Source organism: Drosophila kikkawai, chromosome 3L (genome assembly GCF_030179895.1).
Source record: "Drosophila kikkawai strain 14028-0561.14 chromosome 3L, DkikHiC1v2, whole genome shotgun sequence".
In the NCBI taxonomy this organism is placed as follows: domain Eukaryota; kingdom Metazoa; phylum Arthropoda; class Insecta; order Diptera; family Drosophilidae; genus Drosophila; species Drosophila kikkawai.
This window is the reverse complement of record NC_091730.1, coordinates 5372326-5399764: the sequence shown is the minus strand read 5'-3', so window position 1 is coordinate 5399764 and position 27439 is coordinate 5372326. Positions and strand designations below refer to the sequence as shown.

Below are 27439 nucleotides of genomic sequence, written 5' to 3'. Positions count from 1 at the left end.
CATATTTTTGTAGTAGTTTTCTTCAAGGATAAATACTTTAACAATTTTTAGCTGGTTTAAAAGCGAATACCACATATGCTCCATTTATATAGTACTAAACTAGACATACTCAGCTAGTGTATAAAACTATATATCATATAATATCGAGCGTTTTTGCATAAATGTATACATACATATAAAAACCTACTGACATGAGACTTTAGGTTTGACTTTACAGTTTACCATTCCAATTACAAAAACAATTCAATTCCCTTTTGGTCAGCAATTCTTAAAATAATATTGTGTGTTCAGCACAAGGATTGCAATAGTCCTACACATCTGAGTATTTTGCACCCTAACCGACAATGATAGAAGCTGCTTTTTAAAAATATAAAGAATTTTAAATTAGAAACTGTCAAGGCTTGGAAAAATATTTTAGTGATCTCATCTATGGCTCTTTTTTTTTGTGGACAGATTAGAAGTGAGTAACTCTTGTTTCACTTGGCATATATTCCATTTTATTACGATTATTCGATGATTTTCGGTTTTTAAATTATAAATAAACCAAAAAAAGATAAATCAAGCCAGCTTTAAATCTAGTAATGAAGCTTGATTATGCCTATTATAGCTTCTTCATCGATTGCTAAGAAATACAATATGTTATACATATGTCTATATATAGTATATATAGTTATGTATCGAAATTTATATATATCACTGTTGCTGGTTTTGTGTGTGTGTTTCATTTACTGGGCTGCAGCTTCGCCGGACTCCGCTTCAAAAACATCATCAGACTCCTGGCCTACATAGTCATCATCATGGTCATCCTCCTCGTCCACCTCCTCGTTCTCATCATAGTCATCGGGATACTCCCCAAACTCGGAGGACTCACCAAGCGTCCAGGCGTCGTTTTCCATGGAATTTCGCGGACTGTAGCTGACGCCGCCGCTCGTGATGGTTAGATTGTTGGCCGGACGCAGCACACTGTATATAAAAAATATAATATAAAGCTTGCAGAATTTTTCATATATTTCTAAATGCAAACAATTTGGATGGTTATATATATGCTTGTGAGGTACTTTCACTCGAGAGTACTCATATCTAGCGATTTCTAAGGAAGCTTTTTAATTGGTGTCTATGTGTTAGCTGGTCTAATGTGGGGGGTTAAGTGGTTATTTTTCGTGGTTCAACTGGTTAGAATGAGGCATGTTCAATGTGATGTCGGTTAGGCTTTAAACAGGACAAACATTTGTACACTTTACAAAACCCTTTTAAGGTATATTTTAGTCAACAAAGTATAGATTAATATGTATGTTTTATGGTTGATTAATTAATTAATTTTGAAGTAGGAACAAACTTTATATGCGAAAAACGCTTGCTTTTGGATTTTAGGGAAATTTATTTGGGTTTTTAAAAATGGATTGTCTTGGAAATGGTATGAAAAATCGTATTTGGAGTTTTTTAGGTCCCTAAATATATTAAAAAACATAAAGTTGTCAGTTATTAATATTAATATTATATATAACATTTAACACACAACTTGTAAAGATTTAATAGGATAATATTTCATAGGTTGAGATGGGATATTTATAAAGAGGGAAATAAATATAGAAAATATCCTATTTAAATTTCTCAATATTTTAAAACGATGATTTCATACAACACCTGTCAATCGATAATTAAATCCCCATAATATCAATTTCCCTAATGACCTGCCAATGCTTAAATGTTTATGAGTTAATAGATCGATGCAGTTAGTATGCAATCTTTGAGAGCATTTCACGGCCCGTACTCATTGCTTTAGCCAAACAAAATCAAATGAAGCCGGCGGCACGCAAGACAAATGAACTAACAAACTTGACGAACGAACGAACAAATTGATCGAGACAATTGCACAACGGCGAAACGAAGAACAAAATGATTGATATTTAATGCATGTAACAACGATCAACAGTATTTACTACAACTGAGAGAATTTTCTATTACATGGGCATTCGGATCTTCGGCTGTCTTCGCTTGGGTATCGTTGTGATTTTTACAAGTTTTGTGGATACTATTCAAGATAGATCCATGTTCGATTCATTTCAATTCGGCGATTGTATCTGGCACTAGAATTGGATTATAGTGATACAATCTGCTGCTGAGGCTGCTGCTGCTTGCATCGTTTTAGGATCGCGTGGCATGTGTTGTTGGTGGAAAGTATTTGGTTTTTTGTTTTCGGTTTCGTGGAAAGATAGTCGACTGAATGTTTAGGTTGTGTGTAGGCTCAAAAATCGGTAACTAGCACACCATCCGTTGGTCATAACTGTCCACGGCGGTAGTGGGAGCGTGATGGTCTACCGATTGTTATTGGAGTGTTGGTGTTGGTGTATTGGTGTGTTTTGTTTTTTATTTTTTCGGGTGTACAGAAATTAAAGAGAAGAAATCAATTAGCAAAATTATAAGTACAGACTTAATTCCTACTCTTCCGATTTAGCTGAGCGGTGTTAGGTTACAAAATTCAATGCTGATCTCGCTTCTTAGCCACTACTTAAGAGTTAAAATCAAGAGGGGAAGAAATCAAGAGCTTCATCTAAGAGTGAGTCATGAGAGATAGCTAGTAATTATATGTATGTACTTTTCTATGTCCAGAGCAACGCACCTTTACCTCTAGCCGCGAAATTACCCATAACCTTAAGCTAATAATAAAAAAAAACAAAATTAAAGGTTATAAATCAAGTTAACATAATTGAAAATGTATATATATGATGTAAATCATTAGAGTGTCTCGGGAAACTCACTAAAAAAATCGTACTCTAAAATTCCTAAAAAAAAAACATAAGCTAATATTTGGGATTATGTACTACATTTATATTATATGTCACAAAAATACATAGAGTTTAAGTTAATAATTTATAAGAGAGAGAGAGCATGATATAGCTTGGTTTAGTTCTTGAAAAACCTAGCTGCTAACTTTACTTTTTAATTATCCAATTATTTTTACATATTTTTCTGAATTTTTTAATACCTTTCTAGTTGAATTCTTTAATTGAAAATAGTAACGATCTGCCAAAAATCCAAAATAGGTTTAATTTTAAAAATAAAAATTAAAATAGAAAATCTTGAAGTCTTTAATTGGGTCTTAAATAGTTAAAATAATTAAGAGAAAATTATAGATTACATTTATGCGCAAAATTACCATATAGAAAATATCTTAATTTGATATATAAACATTTTAAATATCCAAAAATAATTTTAAATTTATTTATTACGAAACAAAGAATTGATTATTTGAACCTAAATTTATGGAAAAATTAAATTTTCAACTTCTATATCACTTTGTACTCATTTAAAATAAGTTTTTAGTCTTATAAAATATTTAAAAAACACTTTTTCTCAATTTAAATTGTCTTAAGCTTAATTAATGTCACCTGAATGAGTCTATTTAAGATCGATTTTTACCAGCTAATAACCTATTCTAACTCTAATTTCATTATTAAAATGCAAATAAACCTATTAAAAATCACCTAAGGCAAATATTTATCTAATAAACCACCTTATTTTAACCCCAAAAACCAAAGACCATTTAAATTACCTTTCAAAAGGCACTTCCTCATCGGCCAAATCGTTCATTTGTCGCTGAGCCTGGTTGTTTTGGGCACGACGCGCCTCCTCCTTTTTGCGGCGATCCTCGGCGGCCGCCTTCATGGGATCATAAGTTGAGCGTCTCTTCCACATGGCCATTTCGGCTTCCTTTTGTTTGTTAACTGCAAAAAGAAAATACAAAAAAATGTATAAAAAAAATATATATAATTTTGAAATGTATAGCCAACCTGAGAGATCACGCCGCACAGCAGAAGAGGCTCTGCCTCCGCTAGTCCCACCACCCAAGGAAGTCGTGCTCGTGTTCATGGCAGAGGCTGCACTCCGCACACTCCTATTGCTCGCTCTCGTTCCCTCTCCTCGACTAAGACCCATGGAGGAGGCACTGGGACTCCGTTTCATTTGATCCGCCGGCTTCAAAGTGCTCTTGGAATCGTTTTTACGCAGAAAATTATTCGACTGCGCTGACTTGTACTTGGAGATGTCCAGATATTTTGGCTGCACCCGCTGACCCCCGCTAGGATTGGAGTTTACACCCGCATTGGCCGTTTGCAGTAGTTGCTTTTTGGCATTGGCCAGCGAACTGGGCACCTGCTGGGCCAAACGACTGAGACTCGTCTCCCTGGGCATGGATTGGCGTGTGTTACGTGTACCTCCAGATCCTGGCGCTGCTCTTGGTGCACTTTTTATACCGCGTCGCGGCATCTCTGGTGTGTTGGGGCAGGCCACCAGACCAGCTCCACTTTGTGCCAGGCTCAGCTTGCCAGCAACTGGCGCTGAAGTGGGTTTCACCGGAGCCGGTGGTCCTCCGCCGGCTACACGTTGCTTGCTTCTTTCTATTCGCATCAGCAAAGCCTTGTTCATGCGCGTGTTGCTTAGAGGCACTGCACCCTGGTTGCCTTCCTGCTCCATCTCCTCCTCTTCGTTGCTGGAATAGTAGGCCCCAGTAGTGCCCATTTCATCCTCATCGTTGATGTAGTACTGCAACTCATTGTCATAGTCGCTGTAGGCCTGCTCAAAGTTGTTGCTGCTGGCGGATTTCTTCAACTGCTGCTGCTGCTGGTGGGCAGTGCTCAAAGCGTGGGCATGTCGGGCAGCGGGCGGTGTGTACAGGTTCTGGAAATTCGGACGTGCTTGCCTTACTGGCTGCTGTCCCTGTTGCTGATGCTGCTGGAAGCTGGTTGAACGACGCAGCGGCGACAGGGGACTGGTGGGAGCTACCTGCTCATCCTGCTCCACCTCCTGGCCAGGATCATATTCCAGGGAGTTCTTGCGGCGACGCAACTGCTTCAGCAAATACTCCCCACTGGTCAGCAACTGCAGCTGCGCCTCATTGATGCTGCTGGTCATTAGAGCCCGGTGGAGAGGCGATCGCCTGTAGCCACCGCCTGCTCCAGCTCCCATCATCCCAGATTCCAGGCTATGCTGCGGGCTGCTCTGAGCCGGCGACTTGACAGAGCTCCGGCGAGAGAGTGACTGCTGCAGGTTGCTTATAGCGGCAGCCGTTTGCTCTAAATACGCATCCGTTGGCGGCCGCGAGCGACTGGCACTGCGCGCACGTCCCAGCGTGTGCAGCGGTGACGGTATTTTGCTGGGGCTTTTGGGTGGCTTATATGGTGGCTCCATGGGCCCCTGGCCGCCATGGCTGCACAATGCCGGATCGCTGGCGTAGTCACAGTCACCCAGCAGGCGATAACGCTCGGCTAAGCTACGATTGAGCTTGGCGGCAGCGGCATATTGACGCTGCTGCTGTTGGTTGTACAGGCTGAGGCTGTCGTCCGTCAAGGAGTCGCCGCCGGTGTCCGAGCAATTGTAGCTGCGTGTCATTAGTTGCTGGGGAAAAAGGTAAAAAATGAAGGAATTAGTTTGTTGACACTTTGTAAGAGAAAAATGTATGGGAAATATAAGAAAAATGTATCAAATTTTAATTGAAATATATGAAAAATGTATGTAATTATAACTAAAAAATTTATAAATATATTTAAAAAAATATTTTAATATATAATATATTTTAATATAATTTTATTTATAAATATTTAATTATTAAAGTTAAATATTTATATTTTTAAGCCAATTTTAAGACTTTTTTACAAAACCCATAAAAGCGTGCTACAATTTTTATCTTTCCCCGGATTGGGGGTTTGTGTCTGTGCTGAGGGGTAGAGTTTTTACATCTTGATGTAAAATCCATGTAGAGAAAATAAAATTTAGGAATAAATGCAAAGTTTGCTTTAAAAAAATTAAGTTTAAAATAATTTAATTTAAATTTTGGCTTGTTTAAAATTATAATTATATTTTTAATTATTTTTAATTTTAATATTAATATTTATTATTATTATTTTATATATATTTTTTATTTTAAAAATGAATTTGTTGTATATTTTCTTTAAAATATCTTATTAAATCAACATAATTCAAATTACCCAATAAAATTACCCAAGATTATGAGTTTCCAATAAAAAAAGTTGTTTGACGATGATGATTCATCATTAAATTTGCTATCTAATCTCTAAATTTGTTAAAAATCAGGCAAACAAAGAAGCAAGTTGCCTAATAAATAAGCTCTACATAATTAAATAAAAAATAGGGCTTACTTTTGATTACAAATAAATACAATTTGAAACGTATAAAGCAAAAATTTAATTGAAAAAAAAAACTAAAAACAAGTTACTAATACTTATTCATCTCCTTCCCAAAAGCAACTCATAATGTTACCCCATCTCGTGATGAGTCACAAAACAAAGCAAATGGGATTATTCCATTTATGTAAATACCAAATTTACTCATCTTCCCGTTTCGAAACAAGTTCTAAAGCTCACCTGTGCCTGGGCCTGCTGCTGCTGCTGTTGTTTCCGGCGACTGGCGCTCGTACCACTCACATCCTGCGCCAGACTCCGAGCTCGAGCATTACGTGCCCATTCCTGAATCCAATCCTGCTTGGTCTGTGCCGTCTGCAGGAGGGCGGCCTCTGAACCCTGAGTTGTGCTTGTTGGCGTGGTGGGCGTCTCCGGAAACTGATGATGTTGGTGTTGATGATGCTGCTGCTGCTGATTGGTGCTGGTGGTGAACACATTCAGGCGATATTCAGCCTTCTGGCGATCGGTGGCCGAACCAGCCAAAGCCTGGGTATGCCTCAACTTGGCCTCATTGCTCACATACTCGGAGCTATCGATCTGCGAGGTAGACAGACTATGCGAGTGCCGGGTGAGCTTGGGATGGGTGTCCAAAGCACGCTGTTTGGCCAGCACGCCACTAGTGGTGACACTTGTGAAGCACCCAACATCCGCTGCCGGCGAGGGGGGAGTGGGTGGCGATAGGGGAGCCGGCTGACGCAGCACGCGACTTTTTAGTTGATCCAAGTAGGCGCCTAAAAAAAGAGGTTATTATATATTTATTTATAATTCATAATGCTTTATTTTGTCACCTGTTGAGCTTCTTTGAGCTGGTGGCAATTGCTCCTGCAGCGGCGTTTCATGGTAGAAGTTCACCTCGAGGACATTGCTGCCTCGATTTGCCTTGACTGGCAATTGTTTGGGACGCATTTTGACAGCAGCATCTCCTCCTCCGCCTCCTCCTGCTCCTCCTCTTCCTCCTCCTCCTACCTTCTTGCCATTCCTGTCAATATTCATGAGATCCTTCTGCTCCTCCGTGTAGTTATCCCCGTCAAGAGTATAAGTTCCCGCCTCACTCACTGCATCATCTCCTAGATTTTTACCATCCGCCAGCGGTGGCTCTGGACAGAGCATCTCCACCTGGCGCAGGGCCAGCTGCATGGCCGTGGAGCGTGGTGTAAACTGATTGGTCGTTCGATTGGCCACCAGATTGGTTGTGCCCTTGGTAGCCGCCGGCGGTGCTGGCAGTTTGGATCTACTTGCGGGTCTTGGTGCTGCCGCTGCCTGTGCTGGTTCTGCTGCATTGGCGGAGCTCCTAGGCGACCAACTGTGCCGCTTGGAGGCATCTCTCACCCGGGACGCACTACGATCTCTCACCCGCATCTTCACTTGGACTGGAGGCGCCTGTTCGCTGGAGGGCGTGGCTGCTGTCAGGGAGGATATGTCGTCTGCCATGCTGCTCCCTGCATCCAAGCTGCTGCGCTGTGAGTGTCGTCCACTGTTTGAGGTTGTGGTGGTGTTGGTATTGTTGTTATCTTTCTCCGTCTCTAGCTTTGACATGGAGGCACCGCGCTTGTGTCGATTCTGGAAGCGCTCCATCATATTTTTGTAGCGCGCCGCCTGAGCCGCTGCATCGTTCTCCGAGGCATCGTCAAAGTGATCAATGGTGAAGGCCAGAGCTGCTTTCGTGGTAGCATTCGACTCGCTCGAGTTCTCCTCCTCATCGGGAGCCGACTTCGGAGAACTGCCATGTTGCTGCTGCTGGTGCGCTCTACTTTGTGCCGCCGCTGCTGCAAAATCAAGAGAGCAGACACACAATTAAATTAGCATTTATTTACAGTTATTATTATTACATTTATTATTAGCGTTTATGCGGTGAAAACGAAACTAAGTTGCTGGCGTAAATTAAACTGAACTCGCCTCACCGGAGCAACTGAAGTGGCGTACAATAGAAAGAAAGGTACAAGAAAGTTGCAAAAGAATAGAGGAGAAAGATACAGGAACGGCTTTAAATAATTAGGGGTTTTATATAAAGAAGAATCTTAACTTAAATATATTAATTTATTAATCGAATTAAATTCAAATGAATTTTAAAAACATCAACCCAGTTCCTACGTTTTTGGAAATCATTAAAACCCATTTAAAGTCTACCCTAGAAAATAATAGATTGTCACCTTTTTCAGCCCTCAAAAAAACATTAAAAAACGAGATACCTAAAACAGCTTCCTCTGCCTGATGACAGACCCCAGGCTTTCCATCAAGATGACCCTGTCTCTAACTATATTCAAGGGCCCCCAGTGAAACGCCCACCTGCAGCCAGAGCAGATCCCTCACCGCTTCCGCTAACAATTTCTATACGTTTCCGCGACCAAGCAAAAAGAAAATCAAACAATTTGCTTTCAGAGCTCTGCCACGCGAAGTGGCACACACACACATAGACTACACTAGGGGGAGCGACCATCTAGGGGCGAGGGTCTCAGAATCGTGATCTATGGATGGGTAGTTTCTACACGTACCAAACGCTATATAAGGCGGTCGGTCGGTCGAATGGCTCTAGCTGTGCCCGGCAAGTGAAGGTTAGAGTTCGGTGATTTCGGTCAATTGCAGGTTTTTATTTTGCCAAGTGGAATGGATGGTCGAATGGGGGATGGGTTCCAGGGGGCAGAGACCCACAAAACTTTTACGCTCTGCCAAACTTCCCGTTTCGTTTTGCAATGAAAATATATACATCTCAAATAACTAGAGTCCATATTTAGCTCAGATTTCGCAGTCAACAAGTTTTTGGTCACGAACCAAAACAAAAATTGGAATTGGCAAACTGAACATTATAATCAATTTTTAGATGTGTAATTAAATTAAGAGTCAAGGTGACAAGTTATAGATAAAGTGTTAAAATAGAAAGGATAAAATTATAGTTAAGATCTCAATCAATAGTTAAAGGCCTAGGAAAGCGGTATACAATAACAATTAAGAGTCAAATGAATATATTCAAAGTTCTAGGTGAAGTTCAACGGTTTGGAAAATTGTTGAAATTAAATCCTATGATTATTTTTAAAGTTCCGCATTAAGCTTATCATTTTAGTTAGGCGTAAATTAACTTATAACTGCAATAGTATCTTTGATGAGAATCTCATATATCAACCTCAAATGCAGATAAGGCTACTTCATCGGAAGCTTTGAAGGGGGGCTACGATTATTATACAAAAAAATATGTTTATATTTTCTTTGTTCTCAGTTTTTTTATAAACACTTGTGTGAACCTTTGTCTCAGATATCCCAGCTAAATTGTTTATTTATTTAAGTTATTGTTTGGTTGTTATGATGATTAATTACAAACACACTGCAAAATACATGCTTAATTTACATATTTCACATAAAATTAGATTGAGAAAAACTTAAAATTGGTTATTCAAACTCTGAGCTTCGTTCCACAATTTTTACAGATTTTCCTAGGCTAATTTTAAGCCCAACTAGACCATAAACCATTAAGAAATCTAACAAATTTCTGCTAATAAGACAACATGATTACTATAATGTATTACAGGAAGTTCCAACTTGGCTTGAATCTAGAACGACATTATTCGGTTGTCGGTTTGAAAAATTTGCAATCCAATTTGGCAGGAAATATTTCTATTTCCCCTGCCACCAAGCGAAGCAATCACCGATAGACAATAGACCACAGTAGGTAACGACCAACGGTAATTACGCTGCCCACTGTGCATGGCCATAAAATGTCTTCTATCGAGTTATCGTCGTTGCGTTCCCCCCAAACCACTCCGCCGAGTGTGCTGTGCAACAATTGAAAACTGTTGGCACAACGCACAAATGTCGGGCATTAGTATTGCCATTATTAATATTATTATTGCCATTGCCGGCTGTCGAGTGGCTTGTTCAACAAAAATATAAAAAACTCTTTTGTTGGGCTTTATTTTTTAGCCGCTTTTACTTTTCGCAATAAATGAAACAAAATGTGGTTCGAGTGCCATATACAGTGGGGGTTAAAGTAATAGTAGTAAACCAACATTTTGTGGAATTTTTTTTTATTTTATTCACCAGTTTATATTTATTTCCTACCACCACTATTATTTTGTACCCAACTGTAATATATTAAAGAAAAAACTATATTTTTTCTTTGTTGGTCACCTTAACTACCTTTACTGTTGTATGGGAAAGTCGAGCAGGGGAAATTGTATGACCGCCTGGTGATTTTCGATCATTTGCTTTTCACTCGTCATAATTCCGAGTGTTAACAAATTTTGTTAGCCAATAATACCTACAATGTGCAGTGTGAGATAATCGGTGCGAATGCAAAGCGGAAATCTATCAGCAATTCTCTCACGCTGGCCCACAGGTTCCAATTGGTTTCCAATTGGGTTTTGCTAATTGCATTATGACCTTACGTCATCGCCGATCAATCAGACATAATATATTTTTCGGGCTCTGTCGGTCTTTTGGTTTTCCCTTCGTTTACTTTGTTTTGCTTCGATTTTGTAGCCTTTCCGTCGAGGTCTACTTCTCGCATTTAAATAAATGTTATTAATAATTTATTTATAATTTTTTTGCTTGCGCTCGGCGACACCAGAGAAAGCCATCGGTGATCATCATCATCTGTCAGCTGCGAATGAGGTCATCGACTTGGCGGCCATTTGTTGTGCGCCTTGTTATCGGCGATTGTTTGGCTTATATGGGATATTTCATTATATACACACACTCTTCAGATCGGTTGGTGTGCTCGAGTTGAAGAAGAAAATTGTTGGGATTTTCAGAAAAAAAAACAATCAACAATTTTTGTTACTTTCAAATATATTTCTCAGCTAAGAGGGAGAGCGATCATTGCTAAAAATAACTGTTTTAATCATTATTGATTGCCAAAATCTAATTTTGTAGCATTTATATTTTGTGACAACTAGAAAATTCTTTAAATATTTAAATTCTTTTGACAGCAGGAATCTAGTAAAAAAAAACTGTAATAATTCAACTAATTAAGCATGCCCCAACATTATCAATTTGGGAACAAGGCCAAAACCAACAGATTTGTTCCGATTTCTTTGGCTTGATACTTGGGTGTTGGCCAAGAATTAATGCCTAACATTTATAATGAATAGATATATGTTTGTAAGAGGTATAAAAACTACAAGAAATTCACATGAATTCTAGAAAGAAAAGTTGCACGTGACCAGAAAAGAAATAATCAAAAACATTTTAAATATCAAGTAATTTTTTTAAAATTTTGAAAATGCTTCTAAAAGCCACCCATTTGTAGGATTCTTTTTAAAGAAAACCATTACTCACTGATACTTTTTAAGATAAATCCCAACCTCACTTCAAACTAAGACACTTTCAGATATTTATTCCACCAGTCTCTGAGTTGCGACATTCCAATATACCGGGTGACATAATGGGTTCACACTCGGCTCTCATTGTCAACGGCACTTGAACTAAAAAAACCGAAACATTCCCAGGCCTCCGTCCCCTTGATTACCTCTACATCTTCCAAGTGCGCCGATTTGTTTTTCATAAATCCTCCCATTTCCCAATGTTTATCAGTGTTGATTTCTTTCGTTCGCTTGCCAAATCTTACACAATTATAGCCGTTGTCGGTCGTGTCATTATCTCACACATTTTCATTCCTTGCACGCAATTCATCGAGCAAAAATAAAATTCAAACAAAAAAAAGTGAAACAGATTTGTGACCAAGTGAAGTGGTGACTCAGCACCAGCTGCGGGCGTTGCTCGATCCGAGGCTACTACGATCCGATCCAGACTACGTCTGTATATGCCAGGCTTGTGCCAATATTAAGCAGAAATATTTTATTGAAAGCAGGGGAATTGCAGGCGTAAATCTTTCAATGAAAACGTAAACAGAAGTCGGAGCAATCTGCTGTATATTTGTGACGACATGATTTTCTTATATACATAATTTTAATCTATAAAAGTTGCTTGCCTCAACAGATGCCATGTTTGGCATTATAAACAATAAGGCTTATAAGGTTTTGTCTTTTCTTCTAAGAACAAGCTAAAAGGCTTTCAAGTATTCTTAAAAATCTAAAGCAGAATTTGTAATAAATTTATAATTTTGTGTGTTTTTTTGCCTCGCTTTCAATCTAATAAATCTATCAATCTAATTTTAAAAATTAAGCAACAACCATATATTCAGGTAAAGAAAAATAATCAAAGTTGAATCTTTCTAAATTTGAACTCATCAATATTTGGCTTCCAGTTTTAATTGTTTTTCTACCTGCCATCCAGAGTTTCTAAAATGGTGAGAAAACTCCAGATGTTTGTTGTATCAAGTCTCCATTATCTTAGTTTAGTCAGAAATTAAATTACTTTGGCGAACTTCTTGTAGAGAAAACGCAAAGCAACTTCTTCGTTTGGTGTCACAGAGCCATAAAAAATAAATACAAAAAAGAAATACGCGCAAGCTGATGTCACTTGTCGCTTTAGCGGGCTATTGATCCCGTTCCACTTTCTCGGAACCAGAATCAAGAACTTGCTTTTCAACTGGCCTCGGCCCACTGTGCTCATACAACACCGTAAACGAGGTGTGTTGTATACCTGTGTGTGTGCGCGAGAGTGTGTTTGCCAGGCATGACTATTGCAATAAATATTTGCGCTTAGTCGTGGCCAGAGACTCGCACAAAATAACTTCATTAAAAATTCAAATGAACAAAAAAAAAGCAAAACAGCAAAAGACAAGCCTCACTCAACCTGGAACAACAAAAGCCGTAGCAACAAAATCACGGTTAAATTAGCCATCAATTGTCGCCGATGTTGGCGGTTTGCGGTTTTAGTTTGCTAATGTTGCTTTTTTCTTTAATTTATTGCATACTCCAACTCGACAAAATAAACCTTTCTTATTTATATATATTATTTAATTAAAAAATACTATCATCAGTTAAAAATATTAAATACTTAAACTTAAACTTAAGAAGGAGACTCACCTTTTTCGGCCGGCGATGGTGGCGGCTTGCCAAGGCAAAACTTGCCGCAGGACTCGTCAATGGCCGCTCCGAGGCCTACATAACCGGGATTTGCTGTTGGATTCCTGAGCTGAACGTGACGGGGTGACAAGGCAAGCGGGGAGGTGGCCGGATTGGATCCATCTGGACTGTCAATGATTTCCGTGATTTTCTTGAGGTTCTCCGGCGTTGTATCAGCCTTTTCGCGTCCATCGCTGCTGTTGCCATCTTCCTCGGCGTACACCGTTCGTCCGATGGATAGGTTGTCCCCGCTCTTGGCCTTGGATGAATCAGATGCTGTGACCATGTCCCCAACAGCTGACAGGGAGGCGTTGCCTGCTGCTGTTGTTGTTGCTACTCCTGCTCCCACTGGTGCTTCGCCAGCTGATGTGGCCGTAGTTGTTGTTGGTGGAGCTGGTGCCGCGGTAGTTGTGTCATTTGCGTATGATGTCATCTTAAGCCTTCGCTGATATAAATTTTGCAACAAATCGGAGTTTTTGTTGTGGTTGTTGTTGTGTTAGGAAGGTACACCTACTTTCGCCGCTGTTTTTCTGCCTATTTAGCTAATTAATTAGCGAGTCATTTCTACACGTTTTCCGGCCTTCGTTGCGTGCTGTCTGTCGTCTACTGCCCTTTCTACTTCGCTTTCCACATCCTGCTGCGCTTTAAGGTTGCTTTTTTTTTGTGCGTAAAGTCGGTTCCTTTTGCTTTGCTTCCTACCTACCGAACGAAGGTGTGAAAATCATTCAAAGTTGCGGTCAATTAGCATTTATAACGGACTTATTTAAAAGACAACTATTATTTTGGCCCCAACTGTGAACTATTAACGAACAACACTTTTGTTTTCTGTTCAAGAATGGCTGATCACGCCCCGAATGTAAATGGAAATGCAGACAATTACCGACACACACGTCAATGGAGGGAAATGACCAAGGTGTATTTCCAATTGCGCGACGAGAGTTTTCCGATTGGACACTTGAAAATCTTTTCAGGCATTTCCACACGCATAAAAATAGCCGAAAGGCAGAAGAAAAGCGATTCTTGGCTGCCTTTTCAAGGTTGCTTTTGTTGTGCTTGAAAGAAAACCTAATCGGATATTTTATTTTTACATTGAACACTTTTGGAGGCGCACACACACACACTCAAAGGCGAGCACGCACCCGAAAACACAGACACTTGAGGCCAACACATACACACTTTCAAGGGCAGGGTCCGCTCGGACTTTTCACTTGCATTTCCCGCAACGCTTTTCACTATTGTCGGCGGCTCCAGTCAACCGTTGTTCTGGCTGGATTTGATAATGAACTTTTCTTTATCTTTGCCTCGGTTTTTCCGATTCACGACACGCGCAACGATTACTCACGGCAACAATTCAGTCAAGAATGAATGTGAACGTGCAGGTGTGCGTATGTGTTGGCCAAAAGTGGCTTTGGTAAGAGAGAGAGAGAGAGAGAGAGAGGTGAGCACGCGACAACAATGGAGAGACCGCAGTGTTGCCCACCAATATAGCCAAATCTGGCTATTTATTTATTTAATAAGGCAAACAAAACGAAAAATAGGTTTCTTTGTGTTTTAGCTGTCTTAATATAAAAATATTAATATTTTCCTTAAAATAGCAAAATCAACTGAGGCATAACCAAACAAAATCGTATTATAAATCACGTTTGGCTATAAAGTAGCAGAGTTGATAGCACTGCAGAGAGTAAGCAAGAGAGCAAGGCAAACAGCTGGGAGTTGAATTCAGGGTTGCTGTACTCCAATCGGTATGGAAATATGCCTTTTTTATTGGAAAAAACCCATATCATATAATTTAAAATTAATTGTTTGTCGATTTTTTAATTTTAATTAAATAAATAAAATTTATCTTAGTGAAATGACACATTGTGGGCAAAACTCTTGCGAGGTGGCAGCACTAATTGGTTCTCTCTCCCATCCATGTTCTTGTTTCGCGCTCTTTCCATTGATTGTTTTGGCCAATCTAAAAGCTAATTAAACCGTTAAATAACACCACTGAGCACAGAATATCATCCACAATGCGGATAAATTAACAAAAGAAGCGCTCTTCGCGGATTCACGCTTCACTGAGCAGCTATACCCCAGGCGGTGCACCCGACAGGTGGCCTTCAAATAGCGACGCTAAAGCTATTTTTGGATCCAAACACTTGCGATCACTCTCGCTTTTCACGCTAACGGGTGCACAGGTGTACGACGGGTTGAAGTAATTAAAACGGATGGAATTTGAAGACTTCACAACTGTCAAATGGCAGAAACAATAACAATTGTCGCGCAAGTGATAACGGGAGAGAACCAGCCCTCTCTCGGCGGACACACAATGCTCGTTCTCTCTCTCTTTCCTCCCTCAGCAAGTATTTTGTATTGGCATTTTTTCGTTTTCTTTTGTGCACTTGTTTGTCGTTGGCTATTCACACTTTTCTTTTCACTTTTCGGCTTTATTTGTTTGTAATTTTGGCTTTCTAAGCTACACATTATATTTATACACTCCGGCCAACTGTTATTGGCATGAAAAGGGCTTATTTACTCGCTGAACGAAGCAAGAAACGAACGGCGCCAGGAACTTGCAAACTTTTTCGTTTTGTTGTGCCAATCAGAACTAGAGCTGGGAAACTATCGATGGTACTATCGAGGTATCGACTTTTTCCTTTTTTTGAGCCACCATCGATAGTTTTTTATCACTATCGATAGTACGGGACTATTTTTATATCTCTGCTTTGTTGCTGAAATTTAGTAAGAAAAATGCAAACAAATATATATATATATGTATATATATATTTTTTTTTTTATAATAAAAATGTATTCTAAATTAACTTAAATTGGAGTTGGTGGTGAAAAATATTAACTGAATCTCAAAAGAAAGGGTGCGTCTACGCCACGTCTTCAGAGTCTAAGCGTATGTTTAGCAATGGTAATACAATTTTATTTGTGCAAAGTTGCTTGGATAGAATATTTATGTTAATTACTTAGTCAAAACATATTGAATAGTATTATAATTCTATTTGAAATTGCTATAACTTTAATTTGCAAAAAGAATCGTAAAAAAACGATACTATCGATAGTATCGAATTTTCGTTTTCAAAACATCGAAAATATCGAATGGTGTCACTATCGATAGTTTCCCAGCTCTAATCAGAACTAGAGGTGGAACAAGAGTTGCCAAAACATCGACTGCACTATCGATTGGGTTTTAACTATCGCTTTAGTACAGGAAATATATTTAAGATATTTGTATACCCTGTATGACAGAGCAATAATGGAAAAATATATATTAATTAAGTAAATTAATTAAGTTAAATTAATTTCAGGATTCAATTGTTTAAATTTTCCCTGCATGAATACCCTACATATTTGAGATGACTCATTTTTTGCGATAGTATAAAATATCGTTCTAGAAACTATCAAAAGCTATCTGTAGATAGAGTCTGAAATATTTAAAAAATAATAAAATAATAGATTTATTATTTTAAAAAATTTCGGAATAAGGCAAGGCTTATCGGGCTCTGACTCTGATCAAAAAATATCAGGGACCGTATTTAAAATTATTAAAATTCATTAATATTAAATAAAAAAATTAACAAATAAATAAAAATTAAGAAATATATAGATTTAAAAAATTAATGAATAAGTATGAAATATTAGAAAAATCAAAAAATTTTTGCCCATTTTCCAAATCTAATAATATATTAATAGACTTTATTTAAAACGGTTTTTATTCAAACTGTTTTTATTGTTTATACATTAATATTGTATAGGTTATGTAGCTAGGCATGTGTTGTATATGTTTGGAGGGCATCATGATGCCAATCTTGTCTTCCCAGAAAAAACTTACAAAACTAATTAAAAAAGAACGCAAACATTCATTCAGACGGCGAATGCGATGGTGACTTTTGGCTGGTTGGTTAGCATATATAAATATAAATCCGCCAAGACTGTACACAAACTGATAAAATAAACTGGGACAAGTGTAAACGGAATACTCTGGGAATGCATTTAAAAGTGGCGCTGACTTAACGTCCATTCCAGTGGCCTACGTGACCATTTTCAAAGGCCAGGTTTATCCTGGGATGTGGTAACGGGCGGCTTGCCTGCAGGACCTGCCTCGCCGGGTCGTCCTCGTAGTACAAGCACTGACGTACAAATTCCAGAAAGAGTGCCTGCGCCTGGCCAGCAGCTTTGGGCAATGCCTCCAGATTAGAGTCACTGCAGAGTCCTTGGACCAGCTGTTCGCATATGCGCGTGTTGGTGTCCACATCGAAGAGCGGCACCCCAAAACTTACGTCCAACAGGGTCCACTCCTCCGTGGCATCGTCCTCCTCCTCCAACGTTGGGGCTAGAAGCTCCTCCGATGGTGTCATCTCCAGGGGGATCTCAACGGAACTTTGGGAGACAAGATCCGCCCGACTGCATTTGGCCAACTCGCTGGCCAGCACTTGACTGCAATCCGGTGAGGTGAATTCGTTGGCAGGTCCATGCTCTGGGGTAGCCGCAAAATGGTTTTCATCGGGACTCTTCAACTGAAAGCTGGTAGCCACCTCGCTGTTTGGCACATTAGTCATTGGCGTCGTGATAGAAGAACGCTTCTGCCGCTGCATTGGCTTCAAGCGAACCTGCAGCTCGTAATCCTCGCATCCTAGATCCGGCACCCCTGTGTTTAGGAATGTTATGTAGCCGCACTGTTGCCTCAAGTCCAAAAGGCTGGCCAGCTTCTGTACAGCTCGATGGGCAGACCATTTGGCCTGGCGCGGATCCAAGGTTTGGAAAGGGAATGATTCGTAGTGTAAATTGCCGGCTGTGCGGATGCCATAGCCTTGGAGCAACACGCAGCCGTTCTTGAGTTGTTCGTTGACGTTACGGAAGTTTTCCGAATTGAGGACATACGAGTCAGAGTGCAGGATGTTTACCAAGAGCTTTCCATAGCCCAGAAATAGACGGGGCAGAGTCTTGAGCACGGTTCCGCGGGAAAGCAGCAAACTGGGGGGACCATAGCCTAGAAGAAACATGATGTAAACCGTCAAAGGAATCTTGTAATCTAGGACATCTTACCTGTGATATGATTGTAGAAAAGCTTGCTCCACATGGGCGTTACATCGGAGCTGCGCAGAAATTGCCCAAAATAGGGAATGCTAAAAGTGTGACTTAGCGAAGCCGTTAGCGGCGAGGCGGCTATTATAAACTTGTACTTCTTCTCCAAGACACGATCTCGTGTCTGCCTATCCAAGCCCTCCAAGCACTCCAATCTTAGCAGATCCAAACCACCCGGCACCAAATGCCGCAACGAGCAGATGGTGGAGCGTAGGATAACCGCATGAGCAAAGTAGCGGGAGACATCACCTTCCCCCTCCGCATCCAACAGGGAAACCTGCTCTAGCTCGGCCAGAAAACTGTCCAGACTCTCCTCGCATAGCTTACCCACCTCAAACATGGTGACTGCATGGTTCTTCAAGCCCGGCGAGAGGTTACCCATCATCAGGAAAGCCGTAAGCGTGGAGTCAAAGAGAAAGCCGACCCTTTTGCCACTCTTGGGAAGAGCAGGGGCAGGAGCTACAGCTGCAGGCGGTTTGGTTGTACGCTCACTCAAATCCTCCAGTTCCAACTCAGAGCTTAGCTCTTGCTCATCGCTGTTGTTGCTTGTTATTGGCTCCTGGGGCGTGGTGTTTAAATTGGCAAAGCTAAAGTCACTGGTGTTGCCATCCGAGGAGAGGTATCCTATAGAGCTGCTGTCCTTGTCCTTGTCCTTTTCCTTGGGTGTCTTTGGCGATTTGGGACTCTGATCAAACTCAAAGCTGTTGGCATGTAGGTTGTAGTTCAGGGGCGTAATCTGTGGCGTTTCGGGCGTCTGCTGACGGTTGTAGCCTTCCCAGCTGGGATGATTGGGTTGACTCTGTTGCTGCTGAAGCTGCACAGCATCCTCCTTCCGATGAGCAAAGCCCAGGCGGCAGATAAAGGACACCGCCTGCTTGACACTATCCAGTTCCAGTTGCAGCATGTGGGCTAGCTCGGCGATGGTCATGTGCTCATCCGCACTCACAAAGATCTTGTACAGCAGATTCTCAAAATAATCGCCGCTCACACGATTCATTACAAAGTTCCGCAGAGGAGGAATGGAGATCCTATCCTCGCCACTGATGGGCACATCCAAATAGACAAGGCCCTTCCTGTACAGGCTGTGCACCACTTCGTGGTCACATTTGCCCGCCGGTTGGGCCCCAAAGTCTATGAGATCATCGATTAGAGACCTCTCCGCCGGCGATAAATACTTGATGTCCGCCTCCAGAACATAGCCAATGTCCAGTCGCCACCAGGGCTCCATGTGTATGCGGACGGGAAAGCGCGGCAGGAAGTCCAGCGGATTGGGACGCGATCCGAAGATGAGGGAGCGCGGTGTGTGGGTCTTCAAGTCGCTGATCAAGGCCAGGTACTCATTCCGACCGATGCCTAGCACGCGCAAGCAGTCAGCAGCCGTGAAGTTTGGCAAGGTATCATAGCTCTTGTCGCTCCGCAAGAGCTGCCCCAGCACGTCCAGATAATAGTTGAAGGGTGTGACTCTCAATCCCTTGGTCACGATGTCGGCCAGATGGTAGGGAAAAGCGCCCAAGCCGTTGATGCTTTTCTGGACCAGCAGTTCGTAGTAGCGCTGCTCCCGCCGAAACACCTTGGCGGCCAGGTTGCCTCTGAAGCGCAGCTGGTTCTTGAGGCTGTAGTTGAAGACGAACTTCTCGTAATCTCGCTGGTTGTTGTGCAGCACGGAGCGCAGGTGGACGGGCAGCAGCTGCCAGGAGACGTTCCCACGCACGCACTGCTGCAGTTGGTTCTGGCAGTTGCTTCCTCCAGCGCTGCCAGCGGCTCCAGCTGCGGAACCATTGCCTCCGCCGCTGGCAAAATCCTCTTGCTCCGTCATCTTGGGACTCTGCTTCGGTCAGGATCTTTTGCTTATATAGACTAGCTCATTCCATGGCCTGTAGTACTGTCCAATATTTTCCACCCGCTGCCGCTGCCGAGTTGCGTTTTATTTTTCTTTTCTATTTGTTGGCAGGAAGAGGAAAAACGGCGACAGCTGATAAAGGCGGGCGATGTCTTGCAACACTGGTCGATCGCATGGGAAACTATCGGAATTTAAGTTTGGGATACCCTACCTTAGCAGGCCCCTCAGATAGCGTCATTTTGAATAATTTTATTGTTAATTGTACTGTTTTTTGGCACTGTTCCTAGACAATGGAAAATAATTTAAAGTAATTATTTGTAATCAAATTTTATCAACGTATTTTTTTTAACGATAGGCAACCTATCGTTAACCAAGCGCAACCTATCGGTAGTTTACCAACACTTTTGGTCACTTTTCGCGTTGTGCAACACCCGCTGATGATTTTCAATATTGCTTTGAAAACACTTGCGTTTTTTAGTCGAAATTGTCGGATTATTGTTATGAATCGTTCATAAACGGTGTACGCTCCAAGTTCAGGACCAAACGAAGCCGGCCAGGAAACCCTCGATGCGTGGCCAGCCAGCCAGCGACAGGTGCAGTGACAGCGAAAGCGGAGCAGCGGCAACAGAATTTAAGGTCACAGCGACGACAAAAGGGACATCAACATCGATTTTTTTGCACCCTTTTTTTTTGTTTTGTGGAGCACGAATCTTGGCAAGCGCTCGGCCGGTTTTGTGCGAACAAAGGAAGACCTAAGCGGGTGTGGGGGGTGTGAATACAGCGAATTTCAGCAAAGATGAGTGGCGGCGGCGGTGAGGAGGAGGAGCAACAGCAGCAGCGGCAGCATCAGCACCAGCTGCCAGGTGTGTCCTCCAGGTGAGTGTGGTTGCGCCTTAGTTTAAAGCTGGTCAACATATTCTCAATCCTTTAGTGCTTCTGGATCTGGAGCGGCTGCTGGTCGGGCCACGCCAGAAATGAAGCGTTCGGCTGTGCGCAGTCTGATACAGAGATACTTCCACCAGCTGCAGTCCGGCTGTGGGAACGCCCACTGCACTAATGATAACTGCGCATCCAGCGGCAAGGTCGCGCCCATGACGCCCAATGAGGTGGCTGCCAAGGCCCTGCAACTTTTTTCACAAGATGCTCAGCTCTGCGAGGCGTCTGCTTCGGCATCCAGCAGGTAAGGACATATCCATATCATCTGATTCGGTTTAATCTCTTTCTTATTTAGCCCCCAGGATGTGGACATGCTCTCGCCGAACGACAGCAGCAGTAGTAGCAGCGGCAGCTCCACCAGCACCATCACCTCTGCCAGTACCACCACTACCACCAGCACTCAATCGCAAAGCGCTCCAGCTGCCGTTGTGGTGGCGGCGGCTGCTGCTGCTCCTTCTGAGAGTTCCATACCTGTCCAAAGTCTACCGCAGCTGGATCTTGTCGCCGAGCCCTTATCCGTTGGCTCTGGACCTTGTACACCCACCCTGCCCCCAGTCCAAAGCCTGGATGCCAATAGTCTGATAGCTCTCTATGAGCAATGCAGGGCGGCGGACAGCTACGACAGGATTTGCCACGCCATTGGCGATGTATTCTCCTTCGTGGATCGACTGAGTAAGAGCTTCGTGCGCAGCGCAGAACCAGCGGCTTCTAGTAGTCTGCAGGAGCTGCTGGATAATCCACCAGAGGCTCTAAACAAAGAACAGCTGCGTATGTTAGAGGGCGAGCACGACAAGGACGAGGATTGTACACAAAAGGAAGAGGAAGAGGCAGCTGGAGGAGATTCGGAGGCGGCTTGCTCAGGGGAAGTTGTGGTGGTAACCGAAACCGAAGCTGAAACCGAGGACGAGGATGTGCCAATGGCTCAACCTGAAGCAGATTCCCAAGCGGAGGGTGAGGATAAGTCCCAGAGCAGCGACACAATGGTGGATTTTCAGGGATTGCGACGGGTACAGAGGCTGCTTTTCGTCTGCCAAACCCGTGCCATTACAGAGAAGCTGACCACCAGTGTTATCCAGCTGGCGGAATGGGTGCAATACATGCGACCCGACTGGGAGAAGGTGATCCACTGCCTGGTCATATGCTTCGACCTGGCCACCAATAGTGAGTTTTATAAATTAAATAAATTAATTTTAAATAATCTACATTTAATAACAGCAAACAACAGCGTGGTGGACATTGACTATCTGGATCGGGCCTTGCCCAAGCTGTGTCAAGCGGCAGCCAGCATGCCCGTGCCGGCACAGGCGCGTCTGGCCAGGATCTGGGCAGCACATTGCCCGGATCAGTTGCAGACTTTGGTGGCTGCCTGCCAGCAGCAAATCACCTTACAAGTACTCCTAGACGAGGAATCCATGCGAGAAAACGGTTCCATTATAGGCATGACCAAAGTTTTAAAGGTAATACTTGAGATTAAACCTTCAAAAGCAACCAATTAATCTTCATTTACTCTCCCTCTAGATTGTCTTCTATGCCAACATCTTGGCTAGCGAGTTGGAGCTCCCCTCTTGCCGGATACCCTTAGAGGATCGGGCGGAGACACCAGCCACATCTTCATCCTCTAGTGGACCCGTTGAGGATGATTTGTTTGTTTACAGCTCGGTTCATCAGCCGCATATGCCCAAGTTCGCCGAGGATCAGCTGGAAAAGGCTTTGCAAGTGTCGGCCATTGATTGCCGGCGACCTTTGGTGCCGCTGGAGGAGTTTTACAACGAGGCTCTTAGCGAGAATATACAGATGCACCACGACTACCTCTCATACAAGACACTGGCCATGGAGAGCGAGATGGGCTCGGGCCAAACCAACTATTTCTCCTTTATGCTCTACGCCTTTATCCTTACGCCGGCGACCAAAGTGGATGCATTATACTACGATAGTCGGATGAGGATGTACAGCGAGCGTTACTCCTCGCTTTACTCCATGCTCAACAACTTTGGGCAGGATGGTCAGGATGGCACACCCCGGCCTGATCTTAAGTTGACGGTGCGCCGGGATCAGCTTATAAACGATGCTCTCATCGGAGTGCGTATATCATTTTAATAAGATTGTTATTTATATTAATATTTATTATCCCATTTCCGTAGCTGGAACTGGTGGCCATGAGCAATCCCAAGGATCTCAAGAAGCAGCTGGTGGTGGAGTTTGTTGGCGAGCAGGGCATCGATGAGGGCGGCGTATCCAAAGAGTTCTTCCAGTTAATTGTGGAGGAGATTTTCAATCCAGCTTTCGGCATGTTTGTCCAGCAGGAAGAGACCAATAATATGTGGTAAGAATATAGATTCTTTAAACTTAAAAAAAACCCTTGCCAATATCTCCTATTCAAGGTTCAATGCCACACCCTTTGAGAATGGTGCTCAATTCACTTTAATTGGGATTATCATTGGCCTGGCGATCTACAACAATGTTATCCTGGCCGTAAACTTTCCCATGGTGGTCTACCGTAAGCTGATGGGTTATTGTGGAACCTTTGCCGACCTCAACGACTGGAGTCCCACGCTTTATAAGAGTTTAAAATCCATGCTGGACTACCAGGGTGAGGACATGGAGGAGGTGTTCGATCAGACCTTCAAGATTAGCTACAGCAATGTGTTTGGGGAGATGGTGGAACACGAACTGGTGCCCCATGGCAAGGATGTCTTGGTGGGGCAGCACAACAAGCAGCTGTTTGTGAACCTGTACAGTGACTTTCTGCTGAACATGAATATTCAACAGCAGTTTAATGCCTTCCGAAAAGGCTTCGAAATGGTGACGGATGAGTCGCCTTTAAAGCTGCTCTTTCGGCCCGAAGAGATCGAGATGCTTGTCTGCGGCAGTCGGGTGAGTATTTAGTTTTTTAGAAGAAAATTGTTATGTTATTTATTTATACCCTTTTTAGGAGTTTGATTTCGTGGAACTGGAGCACTCGACGGAGTACGAGGGTGGCTACACGGATGAAACGCAAATCATTCAGGACTTTTGGAGCATCGTTCATGCCATGCCAAACGAGTCGAAGCGCAAGCTGCTTGAATTCACCACAGGCTCTGCGCGTGTACCAGTGGGCGGGCTGAAATGTCTGCGGCTGCTAATCACTCGCCACGGTCCGGACAGTGATCGTCTGCCCACCTCGCACACCTGCTTCAATGTCCTGCTGCTGCCGGAATACAGCAGTCGGGAGAAACTGGAAGAGCGCCTGCTGAAGGCCATCAACTATTCAAAGGGCTTTGGCATGCTGTAGACTAAAGACACACACTCACTCTTACACACACACATGACCAACGTCCAAGTCCAAGTCTGTCATCGCAACTGTTACCACCTCTCTCTCTCTCTGTCTGAGATGAAGAAGGAGAAAATTTGTAATGGGTTTGAGTTCGTTTTGGGTTCTCCCATTTATTTTTGATACGACCTGTTCAATGAGACAATATATACATACAAATAAATATATGCTCAATTTCTGGCGCGATGGCGAGAGCGAGTGATCACCGAACGGGCGCACGCGATTTTGTTTACCCTTGTCGCCCAGTTAATTGTAAATACTACTACATTACATACCGCATTCACCTATGTAAACTCCCAAAAACATTTAAGTCGCAACCCGCTGAATATTTTGCTAAATAAATTTGGAAGTTGTGCGCCAAAAAAAATAAAATGTTTTATTTCTTAATTTTATTTATAATTTTTAAAATTAAGTAAATTGCTCGTTTATTTTTATACAATTACAAATTTTAGTCAAAACCTGTAGCTACATACTTTTTTATATACTTTGGGAAAATACGTGCATAAAAATGTCCAAGCTTTTTTTTTCTCTATTTAAAAATCATTTATAAAACAATTAGATATTTAATTAAATTTTTAAATCGTAGCGCGAACAATGGCTAATAAATATATCGATTAATGGACAACATCAATGTAATCGAAAGCACAATCGCTGCTCTGCCATCTCTGATGGACGCCGAAAAAGAGGAAAGAAAGAGGATAAAAACAAAAGAGATTAATTTATAATTGCTAAATACGTAGTTTACAAATTGCAGCCAGACTAAAAAAGAAACCTGCTGATGACAAGGGAGACAAGCAACTAGAAATATAATTCATTTTGATTAAAATTTAAATAAATACTTCGATTGCTCTACAACCCATCGATAATCGATAGATGTTGAATTCTATGTTTTCCCATCTCTATTGGACGTTGTTTCTCTTGTTACGTTGTTTTCACCTGGGGCAAAACGAATATCATGGAGCGGAAACTGCACAGTGGAATGCACCACGCCACCCTGCGCCTGCTGCAGGAATCTGGATGCGAGATAGCCCCCCACAATCTCATGTATCCGGTGTTCATCGTGAGCAACGACAACGACGTCCAGCCCATAGCCAGCATGCCGGGTATCTCGCGATTTGGACTGAACCGTCTCAGGGAGCACCTGCAGCCACTGGTGGCCAAGGGGCTCTCCTCGGTCCTCCTCTTTGGTGTGGTGGAACCGGAACTTAAAGACGAAAACGCCTCCAATGCGGATTCCGCCCAGAATCCCGTGGTCAAGGCATTGCCCAAACTGCGGGAATGGTTTCCCGATCTCCTGATTGCCTGCGATGTCTGCATCTGCCCGTACTCCTCCCATGGACACTGCGGTCTGCTGGGCGAGAATGGCTTGGAGAATGGTCCCAGCATCAAGAGGATAGCAGAGATTGCAGTGGCCTATGCCAAAGCCGGTGCCCATATAGTGGCCCCCTCTGACATGATGGACAACCGGGTGAAGGCCATCAAGCAGGCTTTGATCGATGCGGAAATGAATAGTGTTTCCCTGCTGGCCTACTCCGCCAAGTTCACCTCTAATTTTTATGGTCCCTTCCGGGAGGCGGCGCAATCGGCTCCAAAGTTTGGTGACCGTCGGTGCTATCAACTGCCTAGTGGATCCAGGAGCTTGGCCATGAGAGCTATTCAAAGGGATGTGGCCGAGGGAGCGGATATGCTGATGGTGAAGCCGGGCATGCCGTATCTGGACATACTGCGGTCAACAAAGGATTCCTATCCATATCATACGCTGTATGTGTACCAAGTGTCCGGGGAGTATGCGATGCTGTATCATGCCGCCAAGGCAGGAGCCTTTGATCTCCAGGAGGCCGTGCTGGAGGCCATGAAGGGCTTTCGGCGTGCTGGCGCCGATTGCATCATCACTTATTACACGCCCTTCCTTTTGGACATTATCACGGGCAGGGTTAAGTAGTTGCTATACCTTTCTGCCTCTCTACCTCAATGGTGCAACCTTTGTCTTCGTGTTCAGTCCATGTCTATGTGGATTAGAGTGGACCTATTACTGTTATTTTAAAGGAATAACTGGTTTGATATAAGTTTCAATTTCCATGACTTAAAGCAATTTTAAGATTTTAAAAGGTTAATAATTATATGTTTTATTATTAGCCAAATTTTAGGCTTAAGTTTAAAGGTTTCTAAAAGTTTTTATGTAGTTTTTATAACCAAAGTACTTAAATGTTTGTCATACCTATAAGTTCCTACCTGTGTTTTTATAGATATTCATTCAAACCATCATTAAAATTTATGTTTTTGAAAATTCTAATTTAATGTTACGGAAAAATAGCATAGCACCTAGAGCTACAACCCTTTCCAACTCCCACTGAAAGAGCATTGTTACAAAATCTTTAAAAAATCCTAAAATTGCAGCTTGTAGTAGGTCCACTCTAATGTTCAATCAACATTACTTGTACTTTATAGTTACGAGTGCCTTGCTCCATTCGCCGCAAATACACACACACACAACTAGAATGTATATTTTAATGGTCTTATCAATAATCGGAATCGTCTTGTTTTGGTATTCTAATGGGCCCAGCCAGAAAATACACTCCGAATATCAATTATATGGCGAAATTCAAGCTGTCGATCAACCGGATCTTCAAGTGAAAGTAACCAGTTTTAGGTGAGAATGGCAATTAACACTTTAATTAATAATGTGGGACTCTTCGATTGCATTTACAAATGGGGCTACGGTGAGCACTGAACACACTGCCTGGGAGAGAGATAGAGCTTACTTGGCTAAATTGGTACAAGTTCAAGTCTTGAAGGAAATTATAAAAAATCACAAACTTAAATGCTTTTTAAGTACATTAAGGAAAAGATTAAAATTAGGCGGAAAATGATTGGTAATTTAAGATTATTTGGGTTATTATATCGTTTAAGAATTTCTTAAAATGGAACCTTAGGAATCTGTTGAGTTTACAATAACAAATGCTTTGTTTTTGTTTAGGATTATATAGATTTTCACAGGTAATACATTACCTTTAACAAAAGGTCTTAAAAATTTCTAATACTAAGTTAGAAATGAATACTTCAAATTCCGGGAAATTAAATGAAAAAATAACTAAACAATTTCGATTCTACGAAATATAAG

The 27439-nt window shown here is 42.1% G+C and overlaps 4 protein-coding genes across 10 annotated transcripts; 2 read left to right on the top strand and 2 right to left on the bottom strand.

Annotated features, from left to right (window-relative positions):
• Nucleotides 1–265: 265 nt before the first annotated feature.
• LOC108073958 (serine-rich adhesin for platelets) lies at nucleotides 266–15757 on the bottom strand. Of its 7 annotated transcripts, none has more exons than XM_017165787.3 (7): nucleotides 15675–15757; nucleotides 13118–13855; nucleotides 6986–7963; nucleotides 6381–6928; nucleotides 3792–5394; nucleotides 3554–3725; nucleotides 266–963 (listed from the first exon to the last, which is right to left on the bottom strand). In XM_017165787.3, exons 2-7 carry the CDS (start codon nucleotides 13587–13589, stop codon nucleotides 726–728), a joined length of 4011 nt encoding a protein of 1336 aa, XP_017021276.1. In that variant the 5' UTR covers nucleotides 13590–13855; nucleotides 15675–15757; the 3' UTR covers nucleotides 266–725. The 7 variants fall into 7 exon arrangements, with proteins under 7 accessions (XP_017021276.1, XP_017021283.1, XP_070141108.1 ...); XM_017165794.3 differs by having other exon boundaries at nucleotides 6986–7960; XM_070285007.1 differs by lacking the exon at nucleotides 15675–15757 and adding an exon at nucleotides 14329–14482.
• Nucleotides 15758–16862: 1105 nt separating this feature from the next.
• Nucleotides 16863–20237, bottom strand: LOC108073955 (protein FAM91A1). The gene is made up of 2 exons (XM_017165781.3): nucleotides 18194–20237; nucleotides 16863–18137 (listed from the first exon to the last, which is right to left on the bottom strand). Exons 1-2 carry the CDS (start codon nucleotides 20046–20048, stop codon nucleotides 17158–17160), a joined length of 2835 nt encoding a protein of 944 aa, XP_017021270.1. The 5' UTR covers nucleotides 20049–20237; the 3' UTR covers nucleotides 16863–17157.
• Nucleotides 20238–20335: 98 nt separating this feature from the next.
• On the top strand, nucleotides 20336–24673 carry Ube3a (ubiquitin protein ligase E3A). The gene is made up of 8 exons (XM_017165780.3): nucleotides 20336–20948; nucleotides 21004–21252; nucleotides 21304–22169; nucleotides 22224–22465; nucleotides 22527–23087; nucleotides 23150–23331; nucleotides 23390–23882; nucleotides 23941–24673. Exons 1-8 carry the CDS (start codon nucleotides 20869–20871, stop codon nucleotides 24277–24279), a joined length of 3012 nt encoding a protein of 1003 aa, XP_017021269.1. The 5' UTR covers nucleotides 20336–20868; the 3' UTR covers nucleotides 24280–24673.
• Nucleotides 24674–25213: 540 nt separating this feature from the next.
• Pbgs (Porphobilinogen synthase) lies at nucleotides 25214–26817 on the top strand. Its single transcript, XM_017165839.3, has one exon. It carries the CDS (start codon nucleotides 25274–25276, stop codon nucleotides 26258–26260), a length of 987 nt encoding a protein of 328 aa, XP_017021328.1. The 5' UTR covers nucleotides 25214–25273; the 3' UTR covers nucleotides 26261–26817.
• Nucleotides 26818–27439: the final 622 nt, after the last annotated feature.

Excerpts from the sequence above, each read along its gene's own strand:
- LOC108073958 (XM_017165787.3), bottom strand. The coding sequence starts at position 13,589 with ATGACATCATACGCAAATGACACAACTACCGCGGCACCAGCTCCACCA. Across the intron at positions 7,964-13,117 it reads ACCATCGCCGGCCGAAAAAG|CAGCGGCGGCACAAAGTAGA; the intron begins GTGAGTCTCCTT and ends TTGATTTTGCAG. Across the intron at positions 6,929-6,985 it reads AGCTCAAAGAAGCTCAACAG|GCGCCTACTTGGATCAACTA; the intron begins GTGACAAAATAA and ends CTCTTTTTTTAG.
- LOC108073955 (XM_017165781.3), bottom strand. The coding sequence starts at position 20,048 with ATGACGGAGCAAGAGGATTTTGCCAGCGGCGGAGGCAATGGTTCCGCA. Across the intron at positions 18,138-18,193 it reads TTTCTACAATCATATCACAG|GCTATGGTCCCCCCAGTTTG; the intron begins GTAAGATGTCCT and ends TGTTTCTTCTAG.
- Ube3a (XM_017165780.3), top strand. The coding sequence starts at position 20,869 with ATGAGTGGCGGCGGCGGTGAGGAGGAGGAGCAACAGCAGCAGCGGCAG. Across the intron at positions 22,466-22,526 it reads GCATGACCAAAGTTTTAAAG|ATTGTCTTCTATGCCAACAT; the intron begins GTAATACTTGAG and ends CTCTCCCTCTAG. Across the intron at positions 23,883-23,940 it reads TGCTTGTCTGCGGCAGTCGG|GAGTTTGATTTCGTGGAACT; the intron begins GTGAGTATTTAG and ends TACCCTTTTTAG.
- Pbgs (XM_017165839.3), top strand. The coding sequence starts at position 25,274 with ATGGAGCGGAAACTGCACAGTGGAATGCACCACGCCACCCTGCGCCTG.